Source organism: Aspergillus foveolatus (genome assembly GCF_047715535.1).
Source record: "Aspergillus foveolatus strain CBS 279.81 unplaced genomic scaffold BDW70scaffold_110, whole genome shotgun sequence".
Classification (NCBI taxonomy): Eukaryota; Fungi; Ascomycota; class Eurotiomycetes; order Eurotiales; family Aspergillaceae; genus Aspergillus; species Aspergillus foveolatus.
This window is the reverse complement of record NW_027396174.1, coordinates 19,313-37,775: the sequence shown is the minus strand read 5'-3', so window position 1 is coordinate 37,775 and position 18,463 is coordinate 19,313. Positions and strand designations below refer to the sequence as shown.

Genomic DNA, 18,463 nt, shown 5'->3' with positions numbered 1-18,463 from the left:
ACAGGGTTGGATCTGGTCGGATCGGCATACTCTTCTTTGGCCTTCGTCGGACGGGTCGGCCATTTTTCTTGAGTGTCTTAAGCCAGTTTCGAACGGTTTGAGCCGAGAAGCTGCCAAAGTGACCTTGATGTTCCCCAGAGCTCGGATGTTGAAATGATGAGGGTAGTCCTACCCTGAATAATCCATTATCTCACCTCTGTAACCGGAATCTGTTCACAGTAGCCCTGATTGTCGAGCTTCATGTCATGATAACTTCAGATTGTAGGGCACGGGGGTTCTGGAAGCCAAACGGCGAAGAAAGACTACCAGCCTTCTTTGACCCGGCATGAGAATTCTAAATGCGTGACAATATATAAAACTTTCGTCAGTCAGCATATCACTTGTCCACAACGCTGATTTGCGAAGAATCAGTTTCTCAAACATGGGCTGCCATCGGCGGCAAGCTCTTGCACACATGACAAGGGATGAGTCTCTGACATTCGAGAACTGGGCAATGCGTATTATAGCTCTAATGGGAGCTGATTCTGGCTTTGCGGTTGAGAGGTTGTTTGACACTATGTACTGACTAGAGATCTGCCAATTGCCTTCGAGCGCCAGATAGTGACTGCTCATCTCGTCAGTGCCATGTTCTTAGGGCTTGTTTGACGGATAGCTAGTTCTGTAAAGAAGTCGATGAACCCGTTCTTACAGTATTCCTCGTCTAGATAAGGCGATGAATGGATCCGCAACGGATACAATCGGGACCTTGATATCCAACGTGACTGTCTTCAGCATGCACACTGTAAGTCCGGGATGGAGTGCCGCATTTTAGAGGTATCCTTACCCAACTCGAGACGGTCAGGGCTGAGGTTCATGTTAGAAAACCTACCATTCTCCAACATCTCCCGACTCTTTCGAGCGTTGTGATAGTCTATGCTTGCGTTTCACAATTGCTATATTCAGTTCAGGAAAGTCCGCTGTCAGGACTTCTTCAGCTAGGCTGGGCCATCAACGAATATCTCTGGCCCGCCAATGGTGCTTGGGCGGCTCTGAGACCGATGTTAGTGCTCTATAGTCTCTCGGGAGATTGGTATGGTTATCAATGGTTACCAGATGTGCTTGCTTCAGACATGTCGGATTGTGGTTTTAGTATATCTGTGGGGTACCATAGATGACAGCGTCTATAACAGCGTCTAGGACAGCAACGTCTGGTTGATACCACGACCTGCTGCCGCGAGCCATCGTAGGTTGAATGATCATAGTTGAGGCCATATACCAGGACTCATCTATTACGCCAGTGTCATGAACATGGACTGCCAGCAGTTTCAAACATTCATGGTTTTGGGCAGGGTGATGTATGAGACCTGCATGGTTCACAAATCCGTGTTACATTGCTCTGTCAGGTAGTTGTTATTGGCCAATAGCTGTTGCTTATTACTGGAAAATTAGATAGCGCATACTCTGCATTGTTGGCGGAGCATGGTTATTGAGAGCATCTATTTTCAGCGCCAATCGGGTAATTTCTTCGCATACTTGTCTGCCTCTGAAACAAACTGACCTTGCACTTTTGGTCTCACTTGGATAGATCTTTTCAAAGGATTTCTGAAGGCGGAAGCTTGTATTTTCGTGCGCAAAGAGAGTATGAACATAACCATCAATTGTCACGCCTCTGGATTCATATCTCCATTATCAGTAGAGCAAGCCGAGAATGGATTAAAATTTATTATACGCTGACGAGCGCTCAGAGTTTCTTCATCCGAGCATGAGGAACTGGACCGTTCCTTGAATAAGATAGTGCTCGTACCCGGATATTTGCTATATGCGCTGCGTTAGCATTTCGATTAATATAGTGGCATTACCACTATATTGGCGATGAGTTGCCACGAAGCAAGGCCAATGGCCAGCTAGGCAAAGGGGCTGATGATCAGCAATGTCTGGCCGGAAGCCGCCATTTTCCTTTTTACAGGGATTGTTTCAAATGTCGAATCCTTGCTGCATCAATATTCTTGAACGTACGTTTCGAGTGTGCTACCTGGGCTTCACTCCAAGGCAACTCGTCTACAGATCTTGAACATTGTGCCCGGGCCGTAGCTAATCCCCTTGTATCGTGCAGTCCCAGGATCACAAACCTGAACGGGGATTGGCATTGGGGCCTCGGAAACGACCGAGTTCGGAAAGCTACCTCCTAGTCGCATCGGACGATCCTCCAACGTTGGCTGGATCAGCCGGAGCGGATTCCCCCCTCACCGGTCCATCGAGATTGAGAGCGTGAAGCTCTGTTTTATCCTACCTGAGCGCGTGCCTGACAGGGGCCGGGAGACGGCCCGTCTTGAGCAGTCTTGGCCATTGTTCGCGCTCATACCTCTCCTTCCTTCCCAGCCGCATCAATAACCAGGCGGGCCCAGCAGTAACTCTGCGCACCGTCTGTTATGAGAATGAAGGAGGCTGGATATCGCACTAAGCTCGGTAGTTCATGTTAGCATCTGCTAACTTAGTCATCACTGAGTCGACGCAGTCACAATCAACCATGTTTGGATTGCGTCATTAAGCTCAAGGCTGAAGGATCCGAGCTAGACGTGAAAGCAACGTGATGTCTAAAATCCTTCGGTTTCGTACGTCCGTGATCATCCAAACTCGAGTCCATGCCTGAGCGCGGCTACTGAGATACGTTCGACCGTTCGACTTGGCTTGAACCTGCAGCATGAGGTATCGGTCATTAGCGCGAGTTCTTTTTTCAAAGTGGAGTTCATCACATCTGTCAAGAGGTCCAGCAGAGTCCCATCACCTCCCCAGCTCAAGCTCTCGGCTCTCCCCGCACAGAGACCCACCAGCTGCCCATCACACTGATCGGTGACATCACGTGTTGAGCGCAGTTGGCGGACTCGGAACCAGGAACCCCATGCAGTGGGAAACCCCGTTAAATAGGGGGAGGACCCATTTCTGCTATCGATGGCTGCCTTCTGTTGTGCGCAAACGGGGCGATATTGGCATCTCATTCGACTGCGCGAGAGGAAGACTGCCAGTTCTCAGTCATTGGCGGTCGCCGATTTACGCGCCCTGCTGGGTCCCGTGATACCGCCAAGGCCGCAGTCACCGCATTTCATTGGCCGGTCAGGTGATGAGGCCTGCAGATGAAGAAGGCTATGCAGCCAATCAGCACTGTGAAGACCAGGATTCGAACTGACGGATTGATGGCCAGTCTTACGATCGTGCAGAGTGCAAGCCAGTGTCAGTGGCAGAACACTGCTGGAGGTGCGAGGCGAGATGTTCCAACTTCATCTCCGAGTCCATTCGGGCACGCTGCTGGTGCGACACTAATTGGACGGTAATCGAGCAAACACCTGATAGACAATGTCTTCGTGATGCTCGTTGGGTATTGAGCTCGAGCCTATGCCTCACCATGAGGCTGCTCGCCCACTAATTACCTGTCTTTGCAAGGCCCCTGTCCCGTCAGAAGAGCCAGTGGTCCCTTGGCCTTTGCTCCCATTGCTTGAATGCTGGAGATTTGGATCGACCCTTACCGCTGCCTTCATCGCTTGCTACCTCCGAGTCCAAGTTAAATCTTAATTTGTGGGCTTTTGCTTGACGACTGCTCTGTCGGTATCTTCATAAGGGGATTGCTTCCCTGGTCGTTGTAGAGTCGCCGGGCTGGTTGTACTACCGTCCTCGCCGATCTTCATCACCATCACCTCCCCGCCCCTCCATCATCCCAGCACCAGCACCAACGCCGAGCTATCTATCTCCTGCATTTGTGTCGCCTTCACCTTGCAGATTGGATTCGCTTATTCTTCCTGGGGTATTTTTTTTCAAAGTATTCCACCTCCGCTCACTCCGTATACCGCCGATTTATTGCTGACTCCAGCTTTTTTCAGGACCGCTCCATCTTTCCTCGACTCGATCCCGACTCCTCTCGATGCACTTCTTGCTTTAACGGTGATGCTTCTAACGCTCTCAGCTCCGTTATCGGCCTACCTCCTGAAACGCTCCGTTCAGCGTCTGTGAACCGCTTACCTGGCCTAGCGGAGGTTGTGCTAACAAGTCGCGGAATCGGGCGGAAAAATGGTGGAAGTTGCTTGGAACAGGAATCCCATGCCGGATACTTGGTCGTCAAAGATCGTGTCCGTGCCTCCGCCAATGCCTTCGCGAACGCAGGGGGCTGTCGCGAGGTTCGAAGCCTGTGCGTCCACAGCATCGCTCTTCCTATACGCCCAGGGATCCGCCATCCTTTGTCTTCACCATGACACATTGGCCCTTGAACGGCGGTTTGAGAACCACAAGGAGGATATCCTCTTTATATCGGTGGACAATGTGAGTGAGCGTGGAGCGGGACGGCTAGTAGTCAGCTACGATACCAGCAAGACGGCCATCATCTGGGATTTATTCACAGGAAATGTCATTGCTCGTTTTGCTTCCTTCGAGCAGCTAAAGGCCGCTTCGTGGATGCGGAACGGGAATGTCGCTTTTGGTAAATCTGCTTTTCGTCATAATATTGGCCTCTGCTGACCGCTTGCAGGAAATGAAAAAGGCGATGTGATACTATTCGAGCCATCGACCTCAGAACATATTTCCTGTCGAACGATCTTCGACCCAATCACGGCGTTGGCGCCGGCCTCCGATTGTCGAACATACGCGATTGGGTACGTCTCTGAAACCTGATAACTGGACTGCTGGTCTAATTGCATATAGGTACCAAAATGGATCAATACTAATAGCCACTCTTTTGCCGACGTTCACCATTTTGCATACAATGACCACGTCCCGAGGACCATCACCAATTGTGTCATTATCATGGCATGCATCGTCATCGAAACAGAAGTCTGATATGCTGGCTACAATGTCTGCTATTGGAGACCTCAGGGTATGGAGTATTGCGAAGCCTCCGGGAAAGGACGTTCCCCGCGTGATCCGAGTCCTCAAAAGATCCGATACTTCGTCACCTTCAGAACCAAAGTGGATGGCTTGGTCAAAGAATGGAAAGATTATACAGTATCTCGATGGGTAAGCGTCCGGTAGTGAAGTATGTACCGTTGCTAACTTCGTAGCGAAACTTGGGCCTGGGATGTCAAAACGAAGCATATCACGTACGAACCGGTTCCCACGATTGACAATCCCTTGGGGATTGCTAACTACGGACCAACCGCCACCCTTTTTACGCTCGGTCCTCAATTCACCGTTCAGCAATATGACCTGGAGAACCCGGCGATGGTGGCAAACGTGCAGCACCCTCCCACGAACTCCATGACCGCAGCTCTGGATCAGATGAGAGCTAGGACGAAGTCCCCACGCACACTGCAGGATGCCCCGGAGATGCGGGAATCGGGCTCGTCGTATTCAAGGCGTCGGGCCCCCTTTGATTCCAGTGGTACTGAGGCTGTGAAGCAACAACGCGCCGAGATGAGCAGTCCTGAATCCTCCCGCGGCCGTGCGGCCTCCGTCAGCTCCAAGGCTTCCTCTGACAGATACAAGTCCCCATACTCTCCCCCTACACGGTCAGCACATACCGCAACCTCTTTCTCACTAACATCAGCCGGCGGTGGTAGAGAAACCCCCCAGCCTTCCTTTGCATACGCCTCGTCAGTATCAATGTCGTCCGTAAAGAGCTCGCGGCCGGGTTCTCGCTTAAGAAATGAAGTTCAGTTCAGCCCAGCAGATAAAAATGTTGACCTGTTTCCATTTACTCGCGCACGCCTCAATGACGTCCCGTACAGATCTCAGCAGCCCCTCGACGAAGCTCGCCTGACACCGGACGACCTACGACGACAGATGTTGAGTATGGTGTTTGGTTGGGACGGCGACATTGAGGGATTGATCAAGGATGAGCGTATGTCTGTCGGTAACCCTTAGGAAGCTTGACTGACTCTCTAGTATACCGCCACCCCCCAGGCAGCCCTGCAGCCATTCTCCTCGCGCAATGGATTGACGAGTCTGACACTGACCACATGGTATCGATGATCAGTGCTGGCCCAACCTCGGTCGGTGACTGGATGTTACTCGCATTGAGTCAGATGAATGGTCAGTCCCAGGCCAACAAGGTCGGTCAGGCCTTTGTCCAGAAACTGCTCGAGCTCGGCGATGTGCACACTGCGGCTACGATCTTAATTGGGCTAGGTGACAGAGATGACGCAATCGAGGTGTATGTCTCGCAAAATTACTACATGGAGGCCATTCTCATGACCTGCCTGGTGATGCCAACTGATTGGCAGCGACAATCGTACCTTGTTCGACGATGGGGCGAGCATGTTGTTGCTCACTCCCAACAACAGCTCGCCATTCGCTGCTTCATGTGTACTGGGGTAGAGCCTTCTGATCCCTGGGCATCTCCGGCAGTTCATCAAGCACACTTCAAAGATATCATTCCCGGTAGGTCGCCAGTCGGATCGCCGGAGCCTGCGTATCAAAACCCTGCAAGTTTATTTCACCCGACAACTACTGCAGGCAATCGCCAGTCGCTCAAGACTCCGTCGCTCAAGTTAATCACTTCTTTCGATGGACAGCCAAACCAGCGTTTCCGATTCCCTGGCCTCAAATCTGACGATCGAACGCCAACCAATGCCCCTGGAATCACTCCAATTGCAGATTCAGCGGCCGGATCTTCTGCCCTTTCACCTGGGGGCTTCGGGTCGTACAAGCTGAACAATATTCAAAGCCTCAACAATGCCATGAATTCTCGGACAAGCACACCAGGCTTCCCAAAGCAACGTCTGCCGTCAATTGGAGAAACCCCAGTGGATGTTCACCCTCCAACATTCCTCTTTAAAGAGAACAAAAAACTAGTTGACTATGGGTCCACGTCAGAAAACGATGACACTAGCCAACCGCAAGAGCCGGAAGATGACCCTGGCTTACTGCCCTCTGCACGATACGACCCCGAAGAAGGCTTCAAGCCGAGCCCCCAAACCGCTGTCCAAGCAACCGCCGATAAATTTGCCACAATCAAGGGCTTACCGTCGCCGACGCCGGGTATCTTCGAAGCATTGAGGGAACGATCGGACAGTCGCCTAAGCACTCGAGATCGCAAGCCAGACAACTTACACCTTAATTTCTTGCCCGGGGAATCATCTCATGACGAAGTCCAATCTGGTTCCCTCGCGGCTAGTTTCAGGAGCCCTCCTTCTACCGCCAACAGTTTCAGTACAACAAAGAGTCCCAGTGTGAGCGGCCGCAGTATCGACCAGTACATCAACAGCCTGGACGAGGCGAGCTACCATTCACGGAAGACCTCCGGTCATCGTCGTGGCAGGCGAAACACTGATGACTCGACAATGCTGAGCACGCGCAAGACAAAATCGAGAGCTGCATCCAATGATACCACGCGAGGACGCAACGAGAAGCGTTATGTTCAGCCTGCAAAGCGTTCACCTTCCTCTCCCGTGTCCATGTCCCCAGAAGAACTGGCACAGTACGCTGTGAAACAAACACCAAAGGCTCGGAGTACAAGTAGGGTACGGAAGCCACGATCCAGGAACTCGTCGGAACGCCGGCAGAACCGCTCCACTAGCCGACACAAAGCTGGCCGTGCTGATACAACTGAGCAGTCGTCTCGTGGGCGGAGCGCAGATAGACAGGGACTGCGAAACACATCACCGCCCTCCCCAGAACCCATGATCAACCCAGAAGACGCGCTCAAATTTGTTGCGGGCGACAGGGACCGACGGACTCGTCACCGGAGTCGCAGCCGTCGTCCATCCGCGTCTAGACGTGAACCCTCTGCTGACGGACGTCGTACTCGACCAGGCTCTCGAACTCGTCAAGAGGCCGACTCCAAAACAAATGAGACGAATCCTGCTGTCAACGAACCTGCTGAGAAACCACAAGCGGTTAACGAAGCCAACCACAATGTTTCCCCTGCTACAGCTGAAATGAGGCGAAAGGAACTGGCCGCGGCTGAGCTTGAAGCTCGACGCCTCTCGCTTGCGCGTAATCCGTCTGCCCCCAACATTCCATTCCCAGGAGAAATCCAATATACTCGAGGTGTTCTAGAGAGCCCACCTTTCTCCGTGCAGTCATTCACCCCTCGTACGCCGGGACGCACCATGCTTCCGCCAAAGACTTCACCGGACTATCCCAGTAGCTCCGAGTCCAACTCGTCACGTTCCGGTGGGCTTGTAGGCCTTCCTGCAACTCCCCGTGCGATGCGCCATCCAAAATACAGCGGACCTTCTGAATCTGAGCCCATGCCTCCTCCTCCGCCTCCACCTCCATCAGCTCCTCCCCAAACCGACACCGCCCCACTCCTTCTTAGCGACGCAAGATATCAAGGCGAAGCCGAGCGCATCCCGCGGTCCATGTCTGTGCCAGTTCCTGAAGTGCAGCCTCCATCCCGACCCCTGGACATGCCATTGCACCCCCACTACAACCCCAATCTTCCACGTAGCCGCTCCTCAGATCGGAACCGAAGCATCCACCATCGCCGCCAAAGCTCGCGCGAGCTCTCCACCGCCGGTGGAGGTCATGATTATGGTTCTTCCCCTGTTACTGTGAGCATTGAGGAGGCGGTGGAAAAGTCACTGCCGCCTATTCTCCCTGAGTTACAGCACCTGAACAATAATACCCCGCCACCACCTCCTCCGGCTCCGGTCTCGATAGCTTCCCTCTCGGGCACGGGTTCCCAGCGTGAATCTTCCGGGACAATCGATATCGTCATTGACAATGAAAATCTCGGCCGCCTACTCCCACGAGCTATGACTGCTGGACCCGCACTGAACAGCAATGCTGCAAATACCGAGACCAGACCGTCTATTGGCCGCCGCATGTCACTTGAGCATCGAAGGAACCGCAGCGTTAATGAATCGTTCTCCTCGAAAATCCGGAACCTGACGAGGCGGAGTAGTCGGGGCTCAGACGCTTGGGGCTCGCCGACCGCCCCTGGCCCTTCGTCTAGCTATGGGAACGGCTATGGCCTCGATAGCTGGGTATCCCATGAGGGTGTGCCAGCGCCTGATGCTGATGGTCGTATATAGTCACTGTTTTAATCTTTTTCTCTTCTTTTGTTGACTGCATTTCGCTACTCACGAATAACGAATCTCTTTGGTCTTGTTTGTTGCGTCCCCTGGTTTCTAGCATGTTGGTTTTTTTTCCCCCCTTCCTTTTACATTCTTCACTATCACGGATTCACATCTATACCCCATCTCGACCAGTATGAATACGAGCTACAGAGAGACAGATCGGCGATTGAGCGATGTTGCCCAGCAGAAGCGTATTGCATTCACCTTGATCTTGGTTGGTATTTCAGCGAATCTACAGCTTACCCGCAAGGGAATAAAAAGACTGGTTCTAATCTATTTCGTCTATTTGTCTATCACTGTCGTTGTTTCGCGGAAAGAAATACAAAAGCCGCACGAATATATAATGGAAGCTTCCCATGTTTATTGGACTGTAATAGGCGGCATACTGTGCCACTATTACTTAAGAGGTATTTGCTGGATTTCTTTTGATCCACTATCCCTAGCCCTTGATCTCGTATTCGGCCGCTAGCTCCATTTTATCTCTTGGAAAACAGGCTTCTGGTGCAAATACATTGTCAAAGCCCTTATCGTCTCATTCCATGCTCCTACTACAACTTGTATCAACTTCCATTTCTGCAGAATTAGGTCCATTCTAGACTTGTCGACAAGACTCCGCCAAGGCTCACGTGCAGCTGTCCTTCAGCCGCTCCAGGGGTCTCGCCCATCCATCGATCCATCCAGGCATCTTCATCATCAGATCCAATATGAGGCCAAGTACACTGCGCGCTGGGTAATGGAACAAACTCAGAAGTTGAAAAGAACGCGCCGTCCGCGACTCCCCAAATCCAGGACTGGCTGTCGCACATGTCGGTGGGTGTTTTGGTCTTTCCTATTCGAAGGGATGACTAACCATTCAGGCTGCGCCATCTCAAATGCGACGAGACTCCAGACTCGTGCCGTCGCTGTATCACAGCCGGCTTCAAATGTGACGGCTATGAGATTGAACCGCTTTCGAACAGGCGCAGCCCTCATCTCTGCGCCACCATGGCCCTCAGCGAGTACCGATTCCGTGCTTTGCTGCCTGACAAATCAGCAGAGGAGCGGCGGTTCTTCAATTATTTTTACTCGTTCACCATTCCTATGATGAGTGGGTGGCTCGACCATCGCATGTGGAACTGCCTTGCGCTGCAGATGTGCCAGTCTGAACCGGCGATCTGCCATGCCGTCATTGCGTTGGGCGCCCTGCAGGAGGTCTCAGAAACGGCAGCAGTCCCCGTCATCGCTGAGGACATGAGTAATCGGACACAGAGGTTTGCGCTGGCGCAGTATACGCGGTCGATCGGGTACCTCGTATCCAGGATGCGATCAGGGTCGAATGATCCGCATGTCAAAAGTACGGTTCTGCTGTGCTGCCTTCTGTTTATCGCGTTTGAGCTTATCCGCGGGAACTCTGGCTGCGCCGTTACGCATCTTCGAAATGGGCTGCGTGTGTTGGGGGCGCGGAAGCTAGACTACCATACGCTGTATCAGACCCATCCAGCCTTTGAGCAGGACATCGACCGGTCTCTCGCTGCCGCAATGGTGCATTTGGATCTGCAGAGTGCGCACTTTGGCCTCTCCGAGACTCACACGCCTCTTGACCTAGCCACGCTAGCTCTAGATCAAGTAACTCGGCCAGACCTAACTAATATGGAGTTTAATTGCATCCACGATGCATGCTTCGCGCGGGACCGGACGCTGCATCAGATCGTTACGTTTGTCAATTTTTGCGAGACGCTGTCGGCTGCCGAGCTTACAGCAAACTACCCAGTTTTGTTGAAGGAGCAGCAGAAACAACAAGTCCAACTGGCCAGCTTTGCACAGGGCCTTCGACACCTTGAGCAGAAAATGCTCGATCTCACTGCATTGCGATCAAAGGACCTCCAATCCCTCGATTTGTTACGCATGCACCACAAAGGCGTCTCCCTGATAATAGACGTCTGCCTCATCAAAGACCCAGGCGTGATCCACGATATATACAGTGACCGCTTTTCAGAAGTCGTCGATCTGGCAGAACAGATAACTGCCGGAGTGCAGGACAGGGCGCGCGAGGCAGGACCGCGCCCGACTCTTATGATGGAGACCACCGTTATCGGTCCGTTGTATTACATTATCCAGAAATGCCGGAATAAGAAGATCGCGAAGCGCGCGCTAAAGGCTCTGGAGGAGTGGCCGCATCGCGAGGGGATGTGGGATTCGGTGCAGGCTGCGGAGATGGCGAGAGAGGCTATGGAGGTTTATGAGGGAAACATGCCTTGACCGGGTCTTCGGTCTGCGTTGACTCACTTGTGCCTGTTCTTATCGAGGGATACCACGGCTTCTCGCTCCTCACATTTGACAACCTGTCACCTGGCAAAGACATTACGCCTTGAGATGTTGGCAAAACCCCCGTTCTTACTACACTGCATCATTCTGCACCTGCTGAACTCTATCATCTGCCCCTGGAGTGACTCTAAGCAGCAGAGTACTGACGTGCCTCACGTCTGTTCTAGTAGGTATGATCTGCTAATAACCTACAAAGCCGCACTGTCCCGGGCCGCCTCCTCAAACTTCCTGACAACCAACAATGTGGCCCAGAAACTTATGGGAAGTGCGAAGAACCATAGCCCAAAGTTAATGCCCGCCGTCACAATCAAGGCTGTCGGTACAGCCTGCACCCCAAATCCCACCGCCACTCCAGCAGTTTCAATCCCCCTCAGCAACGAGCTATACCGGATCTGTTCACCAGGCGAGTCGGAAAGGTTCCCAATACACCAATAGATGTAGTTTTCGACGATCCCCACACTCAGCCGCTCAAAGAGGTATATGCCGAATCCCCGGCCGAAGGCCCTCTGGTCACCCCAATCGATGACAGGGTTAGTGTGGCGGTACTCATTCTGGATGATTACGGCCCAAATCCATGTTGTGCTGTTGAGGGCGGCGATTAGGGTCCATGTCGCCAGGGCTCGGTGCTTGCGGTTTGATGTCCAGGGTATATCGACGAGGGAGCCACCGAGCCAGGTTGCAATTGTTCCGACAATGGCAGAGAGGAAGCTGCCCAATGCCCGGGATCGAACAGTAAAGTACGTTGCGAGATACGTGCCCGGGTAGGCTTGGACCCAGCCAAAGTACCAAAATAGGGGTGTCAGCAGAAGGATGGGCTTGCTTTTTCCTCTCTTCCACATTGCCTTAGCCTCTGTCTTCCAACGAATGGTGTCGGTACTGGCCGCGATCTTCGTTCCGTCATCTCTGACCACCTTTTCTGGATTTGAGAGCAAGAGTCCAATCAAGCACCCTTGACATTGAATGGCAATGAAGCCCAGGTATGTCTGGTACCCCACTTGTCCCTGCTGATTAAGGTTGACATTGATTCCCAGCGAGATAGCTCCGCCAATAATATTGCCAAAATTGCGGAACGTAAACCATGTCGCTATATATCTCCCCCGCTTGCGGTCTTCTGGATACCCCGTGGCAATTGCACCCTCGACGCTCCAGAAGAAGCCCGCTGATATCCCGCAGGTCACGGAGCCAAGATAAACGAGCCATGTCGCGCCGGTCCTGTTGTTGAGATACAGCCCGGCCGCATAGAGCGGGTATCCAATTGAGCCGAGCGACAGGGTATATCGGAAGCCGACCAAGTTGGTCAGGAAGGGGCCAAGGAAGCAGGTTACTGTCATGAACGCGTAGAGAAGGGCATTGGCTGCGTTCACGAGATTCGGGGACTGTGAGCCGCCGACTCCGAGGCCATTCATGGCTGACCAGATACCTGGCGCGCAAAAGGCACAAAGGCCAACGGTGAGGATTTGGAAGAGCGTGCTGCGAAAGAAGATCGGGATGCGTCGGCTATGGGCATCCTGGGTAGAAGGGGGCGGGGTTGAAGGGGAAGGTAGAGAGACCTTGGTCTCTGGGATATTCTTCAGCTTGTCTTGGGCCATCTTGACTCTTTTTTCCTGCGGAATTACCGAGGATGAAATGTTGGAGAGGTGCAGATTAGCAGTGTCGTACTCATCGTGGGGTATGTATTTCTGCCGAGCTTAGGGTTCGTAATCAGGCAGGAGAATGAGCAATATGAACTTTAGCTAATTCTCGTATAACGTCAAAAAAGGATTGATTACTACAGCGTCGACGAGTGATAAGAGAGCTACATTGAACCCTTTCCAGCCCCTGTAAGCGAGATTTTAATTGCCGACCGGGGCGTACAGATTCGTGATGTGCGGGGAAGATGAGCAAGCAATCCAGCTCAAGGCCCTTATCAACGATCATTGCTCCTCGCCAACTATTCCATAAAATAAGCGAGCAAAAAACCACTTACCATTGGAAGGATGACAGCCACTATCAAGCAGCTGGATCTCCTCTCCCTCCAACTCGAAGACACAAAGGAGACTTCGGTCCTCACCTTCGAACCCTTCAGCCTCCCCTCCACGAACCAGCGCATTCTCGGCCCTCCCCATCCCCCAAACACGCCAATCCCTCTCGCCCTCCAGCCAACAGGATCTATTAAACCGACTCTGGAATCGGCCATTGCGACGGTCAAGTCCCTTCAGCGCACAAAAACCCTCACTTCGCTTCTCGCAAAGCACGGAACCCTCCTCTTCCGTGGCCTCCCCATCCACTCTGCCTCCGACTTCAGCGCCTTCGCCCACGCCTTCGGTTTCAGCCCTCACGAGATAATTGGCATCGTCGTTGACCGACCTCTTCTAGCCCCTAATGTAGCGCCTGCAAACGAAGCGCCCAAGGAGGTGCGCATCTATAACCACAACGAATCGCCGCAGGTCCCGCACGCACCAGAATATGTCTTCTTCTACGCGAATCGAGCGCCCAAGAAGGGAGGAGAGACGCCGATCTCGTCGAGTCTAGAGCTGTTCCACCGGGCACGCGCTGAGATACCTGAGTTTATTGACCTGCTCGCGGAGAAGGGGGTCAAGAGTTCGGTTACGTACACGGTTGAGAGGCAGTACGTGGGCGGGTCGACGCTGAGACAGGCGTTCGGGAAGGAGTTCGTCGACGGAGACGACGAGCAGACCAAAAGAAGGAAGGTCGAGGCGCAGATTGCCCGGTATGGGCGCGGGAAGTATACGACGTTTGAATGGAGCGACAATGCAGACGGCCAGGGGCAAGTGCTAACCCTAACCCACCACCTCCCGGTGATCCGCACACAGTCTGGCACCAACCTCCCCACGCTCTTCACTGGGCTAGTAGCGTACTACAAGAACAACCTTGAGGCGAAAACGGGAAGCGGCGCTAGGCGGAAGAACGTCGCCGTTCAGACGTTTGGCGACGGGACTCCGATCCCGGAGGAGTACCTGGCGACGTTGGCGCGGATCACGGATGAGATCCGGGTCCTGCATCGGTGGCAGGAGGGGGACGTGCTGGTCTTTGATAATGTCATTGCGCAGCATGGCAGAGAGCCCTGGGAGGGCGAGCAAGGTGATCGCGTGGTGCTGGCGAGTCTGTTTGACGGGGAGACTGTGCCGGGGCCTTATGGATTTGGAGAGTGGGCCAAGGTCGTGCAGGCTCTGGATGGTTAATTGAGTCTTTTTTTTTTACTTACTCTTTTTTCCTCCTCTCCTTTGTTCTCTTCTCTTTTTTTTTTTTTTTTTTTTTTTTTTTTTTTTTTTTTTTTTTTTTTTTTTTTTTTTTTTTTTTTTTTTTTTTTTCCTCCTCTCTGGACTGGGTAGCAATTGTACAATGACTGGAATTCTCCTGGATAGCCACGGGTGATGGCTCAGAAGACCTTGTCGGCGTGCTGGCTCATCAGTGACTTGCACAGAACCAGCCGTCAAAGCAACCTCTAACAGTCTTGTCGTATCCTGGCCGTGCTTGGTTCGAAGAGGAACAGCCAGAGGGTCCAATGGGGACTCGCAATGACACATCTGCTGCTCTACCTCGTACACCAGCGGGCCAAACACGTCATTTGGCAACGAACCCGAACATGTTTCGACAGGCCGTACCATGTCTACCCCTCTAATCTAATCTAATGAGAATGATATAGTATGATACTCTGGAACCTTGGCAACGAGAATGAAATAAATCGTCTGACTCTGATGTTGCTTAGTGGCCTTCCCACAGTTCCCACAATTCCCACAACTTTCCCACAGCCACCCACAATCACATTCTCTGCAGGGGAAAGCGGATGCTGATCGGCATATATTGCGTCTAAGCTTACTCTAAGCTTGTCAAACAGACAGCGTAAGCACCTTCATGGCGGCGGAGACTGCGCTGGCTGCGCTTCCATGACCACCGGGAAGACCTGGATAGGGTGTAGGGCTGAGAGACCGCAGTCCCTTGGTCACGTCAGTTCAACGACGGCGTTTGACCCACCACGACCGTTATCAGTTATCAATCTCCGAAGAAAATCACAGTAAGAAAAAGTAGAACTTGGCAGATCCGGCTGGAGAAACTTCGGGCGTCCGAATTCGGGCTGGGCTACTACGGTAGTCAAGGATCCGCGTACCCACCCTCCCCTTTCGCGCCAGCTCTGACGACGAATTTTCGACTGCTCAAGCAGCCCTGTTTTGGCCTCCTATGCTACCCTTACAAGCTCAGCCACAAGGGCTCCCCGGTCCCAGAGGCCACGCAATTGCGTGACGAGTTCCAGAGCTGACCCTGGACTGGACTGTATTAGGAGCCGGGGCCGTATCCACCTAGGCAGCATGCTACTGTTCCTGCCCTCTCACCATGGCTGGTAGTTTATATAGACTGCTGCAGATCATGGTAATCTGTACTGCAACACGCTCCTTGAACTCGTTACTTCAACAGTTCAGTCATTACCATGCGCCAGCAGCGCAACGCTCTTTTAGCCCTGGCCTCGACGGCCTCGGCCGCCTCTCTCTCTGATGTCTGCACCGTCTCGCACGTCAAGAACATCCTACCCAGTGACGGAACCCTCCTGGGCATCAATCTGATCCCGTCGGCCGTCACCGCGAGCGTCTACAATGCCAGCTCCAGCTCCAGCTCCTCGTCGTCCGGCGCCATGGGCGGCGGCATGGGAATGGGCGGCGGCTCGACCTCGTACAACTACTGCAATGTCACCGTCAGCTATACTCACCCCGGCAAGGACGACACCGTCGTCGTTAAGTACGCCTTCCCCAGTCCGACCGAGTTCAAGAACCGCTTCTACGTTGCCGGCGGCGGTGGCTACACCCTCAACTCGGACGCCACCGGTGGTCTTGAGTATGGCGCCGTCTCTGGCGCCACCGACGCTGGGTACGACGCCTTCAACAACGACTACGATTCAATCGTCCTCAAGGGCAACGGCAGCGTCGACTGGGATGCCACCCATATGTTCGGCTACCAGGCGCTCGGCGAGATGACCCTGCTTGGTAAGGAACTCACGCGCGGCTTCTACGGTATCGGCTCGGACGAGAAGGTCTACACCTACTACGAGGGCTGCTCGGACGGCGGCCGCGAGGGTATGTCCCAGGTCCAGCGCTGGGGCGAGGAGTACGACGGCGTTATCACCGGCGCCCCGGCCTTCCGCTACGCCCAGCAGCAGGTCCACCATATCTTCTCCTCAGTCGTCGAGCACACCCTCGACTACGCCCCGCCCCCCTGCGAGCTGGCCAAGATCGTCAACGCGACTATCGCCGCTTGCGACCCGCTCGACGGCCGCACTGATGGCGTCGTCGCGCGTACCGACCTCTGCATGCTCAACTTTAACCTGACCTCCATCATCGGCACCCCCTACTACTGCGCCGCGCAGACGTCTACCTCGCTCGGTTTCGGTTTCAGCAAGCGCGGCCACCACGCTCGGAACCGGAGGCGCGACGACCACAGCTCAAGCTCTTACCAGCCGGCGCAGAACGGTACCGTCTCGGCTAAGGGCGTCGCCGTCGCCCAAGCCATCTACGACGGCCTGCACACCACGCAGGGTGAACGCGCCTATCTCTCATGGCAGATTGCCTCGGAACTGTCCGACGCGACTTCCACCTACAACTCCACGAGCGGCAAATGGGAGCTCTCCATCACCTCCATGGGCGGCGAGTACGTCCGCAAGTTCGTGCAGCTGCTCGACCTGGACAACCTCTCCACCCTGGACGGTGTCACCTACGACACCGTCGTAGGCTGGATGGATACCGCCATGGTCCGCTACTACGACACGCTGCAGACCACGCACCCGGACCTTACCAAGTTCAAGGAAGCTGGCGGCAAGCTCCTCCACTACCACGGCGAATCTGACCCCTCCATCCCCGCCGCCTCCTCCGTGCACTACTGGCAGTCAGTCAAGAGCATCATGTACCCCGACGTCGAGGACGAGACCGCGCTCCCAGATATGAGTGACTGGTACCAGTTCTACCTGGTCCCTGGCGCAGCGCACTGCGGCGCAAACACTCTCCAGCCTGGGCCCTACCCGCAGAATAACATGGAGATCATGATCGACTGGGTGGAGAACGGGGTGAAGCCGTCTCGTCTCAATGCGACGGTCTCCTCTGGAGATTACGAGGGCGAGACCCAGATGCTTTGCCAGTGGCCAAAGCGTCCGCTCTGGAAGAACGGCAGCGACAGCTTTAGCTGTGTGGATGACGAGGAGTCGATCGAGAGCTGGACCTACGACTTCCCGGCCTTCAAGATCCCAGTCTACTAGACGGGAGCTGTCTGCTTGTAGCAACGGCTCCTTGCCGGGACTGGTTTCAGTCTACGTCCCTGTGTACAGTATACCTAGTTTTTTCTCTTCTTCCGACTATTATTTATTCTAGGTAGTTAGCTGGCTGATACTGCCTCGTCAGGCTGATTCCAGTCTATAATGTAGCTCAATTTTATCACCCTTGGAAGTACTAAATGCATTACATCACCTCACCAGACAGTAATTGTAATGGCCAGTCCAGGAGGCGATATATCTTTTGGATCATACTCCATTAATGTTACTATAAGGGACAAGACCTCGGATCAGGGTCCTCGCCTGCGTTCGCTGCGTGATTGTAACCACACCGACAGCGGCCCTGGACCCCAACCACTGTGTTCTCATCCGTCCCATAGCACGCCAAGTACTTGACTTATGCGTTCGCAGGTTTGGGTTTATGGGATTCCAGATGGGAGGCTGATTATCTGCCCGCGTAAACCCGCCCTGGCCTCTGCTAGAAGCTGCCAGCATAAATACGAAAGACAACAGAATTTCACCTTTGCTAGGTATAGCAATCAAAGCATAACATCTCTACGCGGTCATTCCATCTCTCATGAAGGGCCTTGTACTCGAATTGCAATGGGCCATCTGCGCTGCGCCGCGTCGCTTGTTCCCCTCTCATCGAGTAGACCCTGCTTACCTAAATTGTGACTTCTCCTTTATACGGATTTCCACCCTATATTTACTCATCAGTTGAGGTGAATCTCGGGGGAACAAGGGATGCAGTTGCCTATTTAATATCTATTATTCTATATCTCTTTTTGTTATACCTCCAGCTGCTTGTATTATAGCTACAGCTATACCAAGGCAAATCATTCAAATCAGATCTAGCAGCAATACAATTAAGGCTATTAGGCCCCTGGTTATAACAGTTTTTGCGCATTGCTTTTCCATCCAAAGA

At 53.3% G+C, this 18,463-nt stretch overlaps 6 protein-coding genes across 6 annotated transcripts; 5 read left to right on the top strand and 1 right to left on the bottom strand.

Annotated features, from left to right (window-relative positions):
* The first annotated feature begins 3,767 nt into the window (after positions 1–3,767).
* On the top strand, positions 3,768–9,028 carry BDW70DRAFT_13982 (uncharacterized protein). Its single transcript, XM_073737486.1, has 6 exons — positions 3,768–3,790; positions 3,842–4,444; positions 4,493–4,616; positions 4,666–4,977; positions 5,022–5,800; positions 5,845–9,028. The coding sequence occupies exons 2-6, from the start codon at positions 4,039–4,041 to the stop codon at positions 8,937–8,939; spliced, it is 4,716 nt and encodes a 1,571-aa protein (XP_073591282.1). The 5' UTR covers positions 3,768–3,790; positions 3,842–4,038; the 3' UTR covers positions 8,940–9,028.
* Positions 9,029–9,585, top strand: BDW70DRAFT_13975 (uncharacterized protein). The gene has a single exon (XM_073737468.1). The coding sequence runs from the start codon at positions 9,118–9,120 to the stop codon at positions 9,451–9,453; it is 336 nt and encodes a 111-aa protein (XP_073591281.1). The 5' UTR covers positions 9,029–9,117; the 3' UTR covers positions 9,454–9,585.
* Positions 9,586–9,968: 383 nt separating this feature from the next.
* BDW70DRAFT_154182 (uncharacterized protein) lies at positions 9,969–11,222 on the top strand (the record flags this gene model as incomplete). The annotated part of the gene is made up of 1 exon (XM_073739786.1): positions 9,969–11,222. The coding sequence occupies one exon, from the start codon at positions 9,969–9,971 to the stop codon at positions 11,220–11,222; it is 1,254 nt and encodes a 417-aa protein (XP_073591280.1).
* Positions 11,223–11,476: 254 nt separating this feature from the next.
* On the bottom strand, positions 11,477–12,877 carry BDW70DRAFT_154181 (major facilitator superfamily domain-containing protein; the record flags this gene model as incomplete). Its single annotated transcript, XM_073739785.1, has 1 exon — positions 11,477–12,877. The coding sequence occupies one exon, from the start codon at positions 12,875–12,877 to the stop codon at positions 11,477–11,479; it is 1,401 nt and encodes a 466-aa protein (XP_073591279.1).
* A 387-nt stretch (positions 12,878–13,264) lies between these two features.
* Positions 13,265–14,470, top strand: BDW70DRAFT_154180 (uncharacterized protein; the record flags this gene model as incomplete). Its single annotated transcript, XM_073739784.1, has 1 exon — positions 13,265–14,470. One exon carries the CDS (start codon positions 13,265–13,267, stop codon positions 14,468–14,470), a length of 1,206 nt encoding a protein of 401 aa, XP_073591278.1.
* Positions 14,471–15,714: 1,244 nt separating this feature from the next.
* BDW70DRAFT_166103 (Tannase/feruloyl esterase) lies at positions 15,715–17,581 on the top strand (the record flags this gene model as incomplete). The annotated part of the gene is made up of 1 exon (XM_073741902.1): positions 15,715–17,581. The coding sequence occupies one exon, from the start codon at positions 15,715–15,717 to the stop codon at positions 17,524–17,526; it is 1,812 nt and encodes a 603-aa protein (XP_073591277.1). The 3' UTR covers positions 17,527–17,581.
* Between the last annotated feature and the right edge of the window lie 882 nt (positions 17,582–18,463).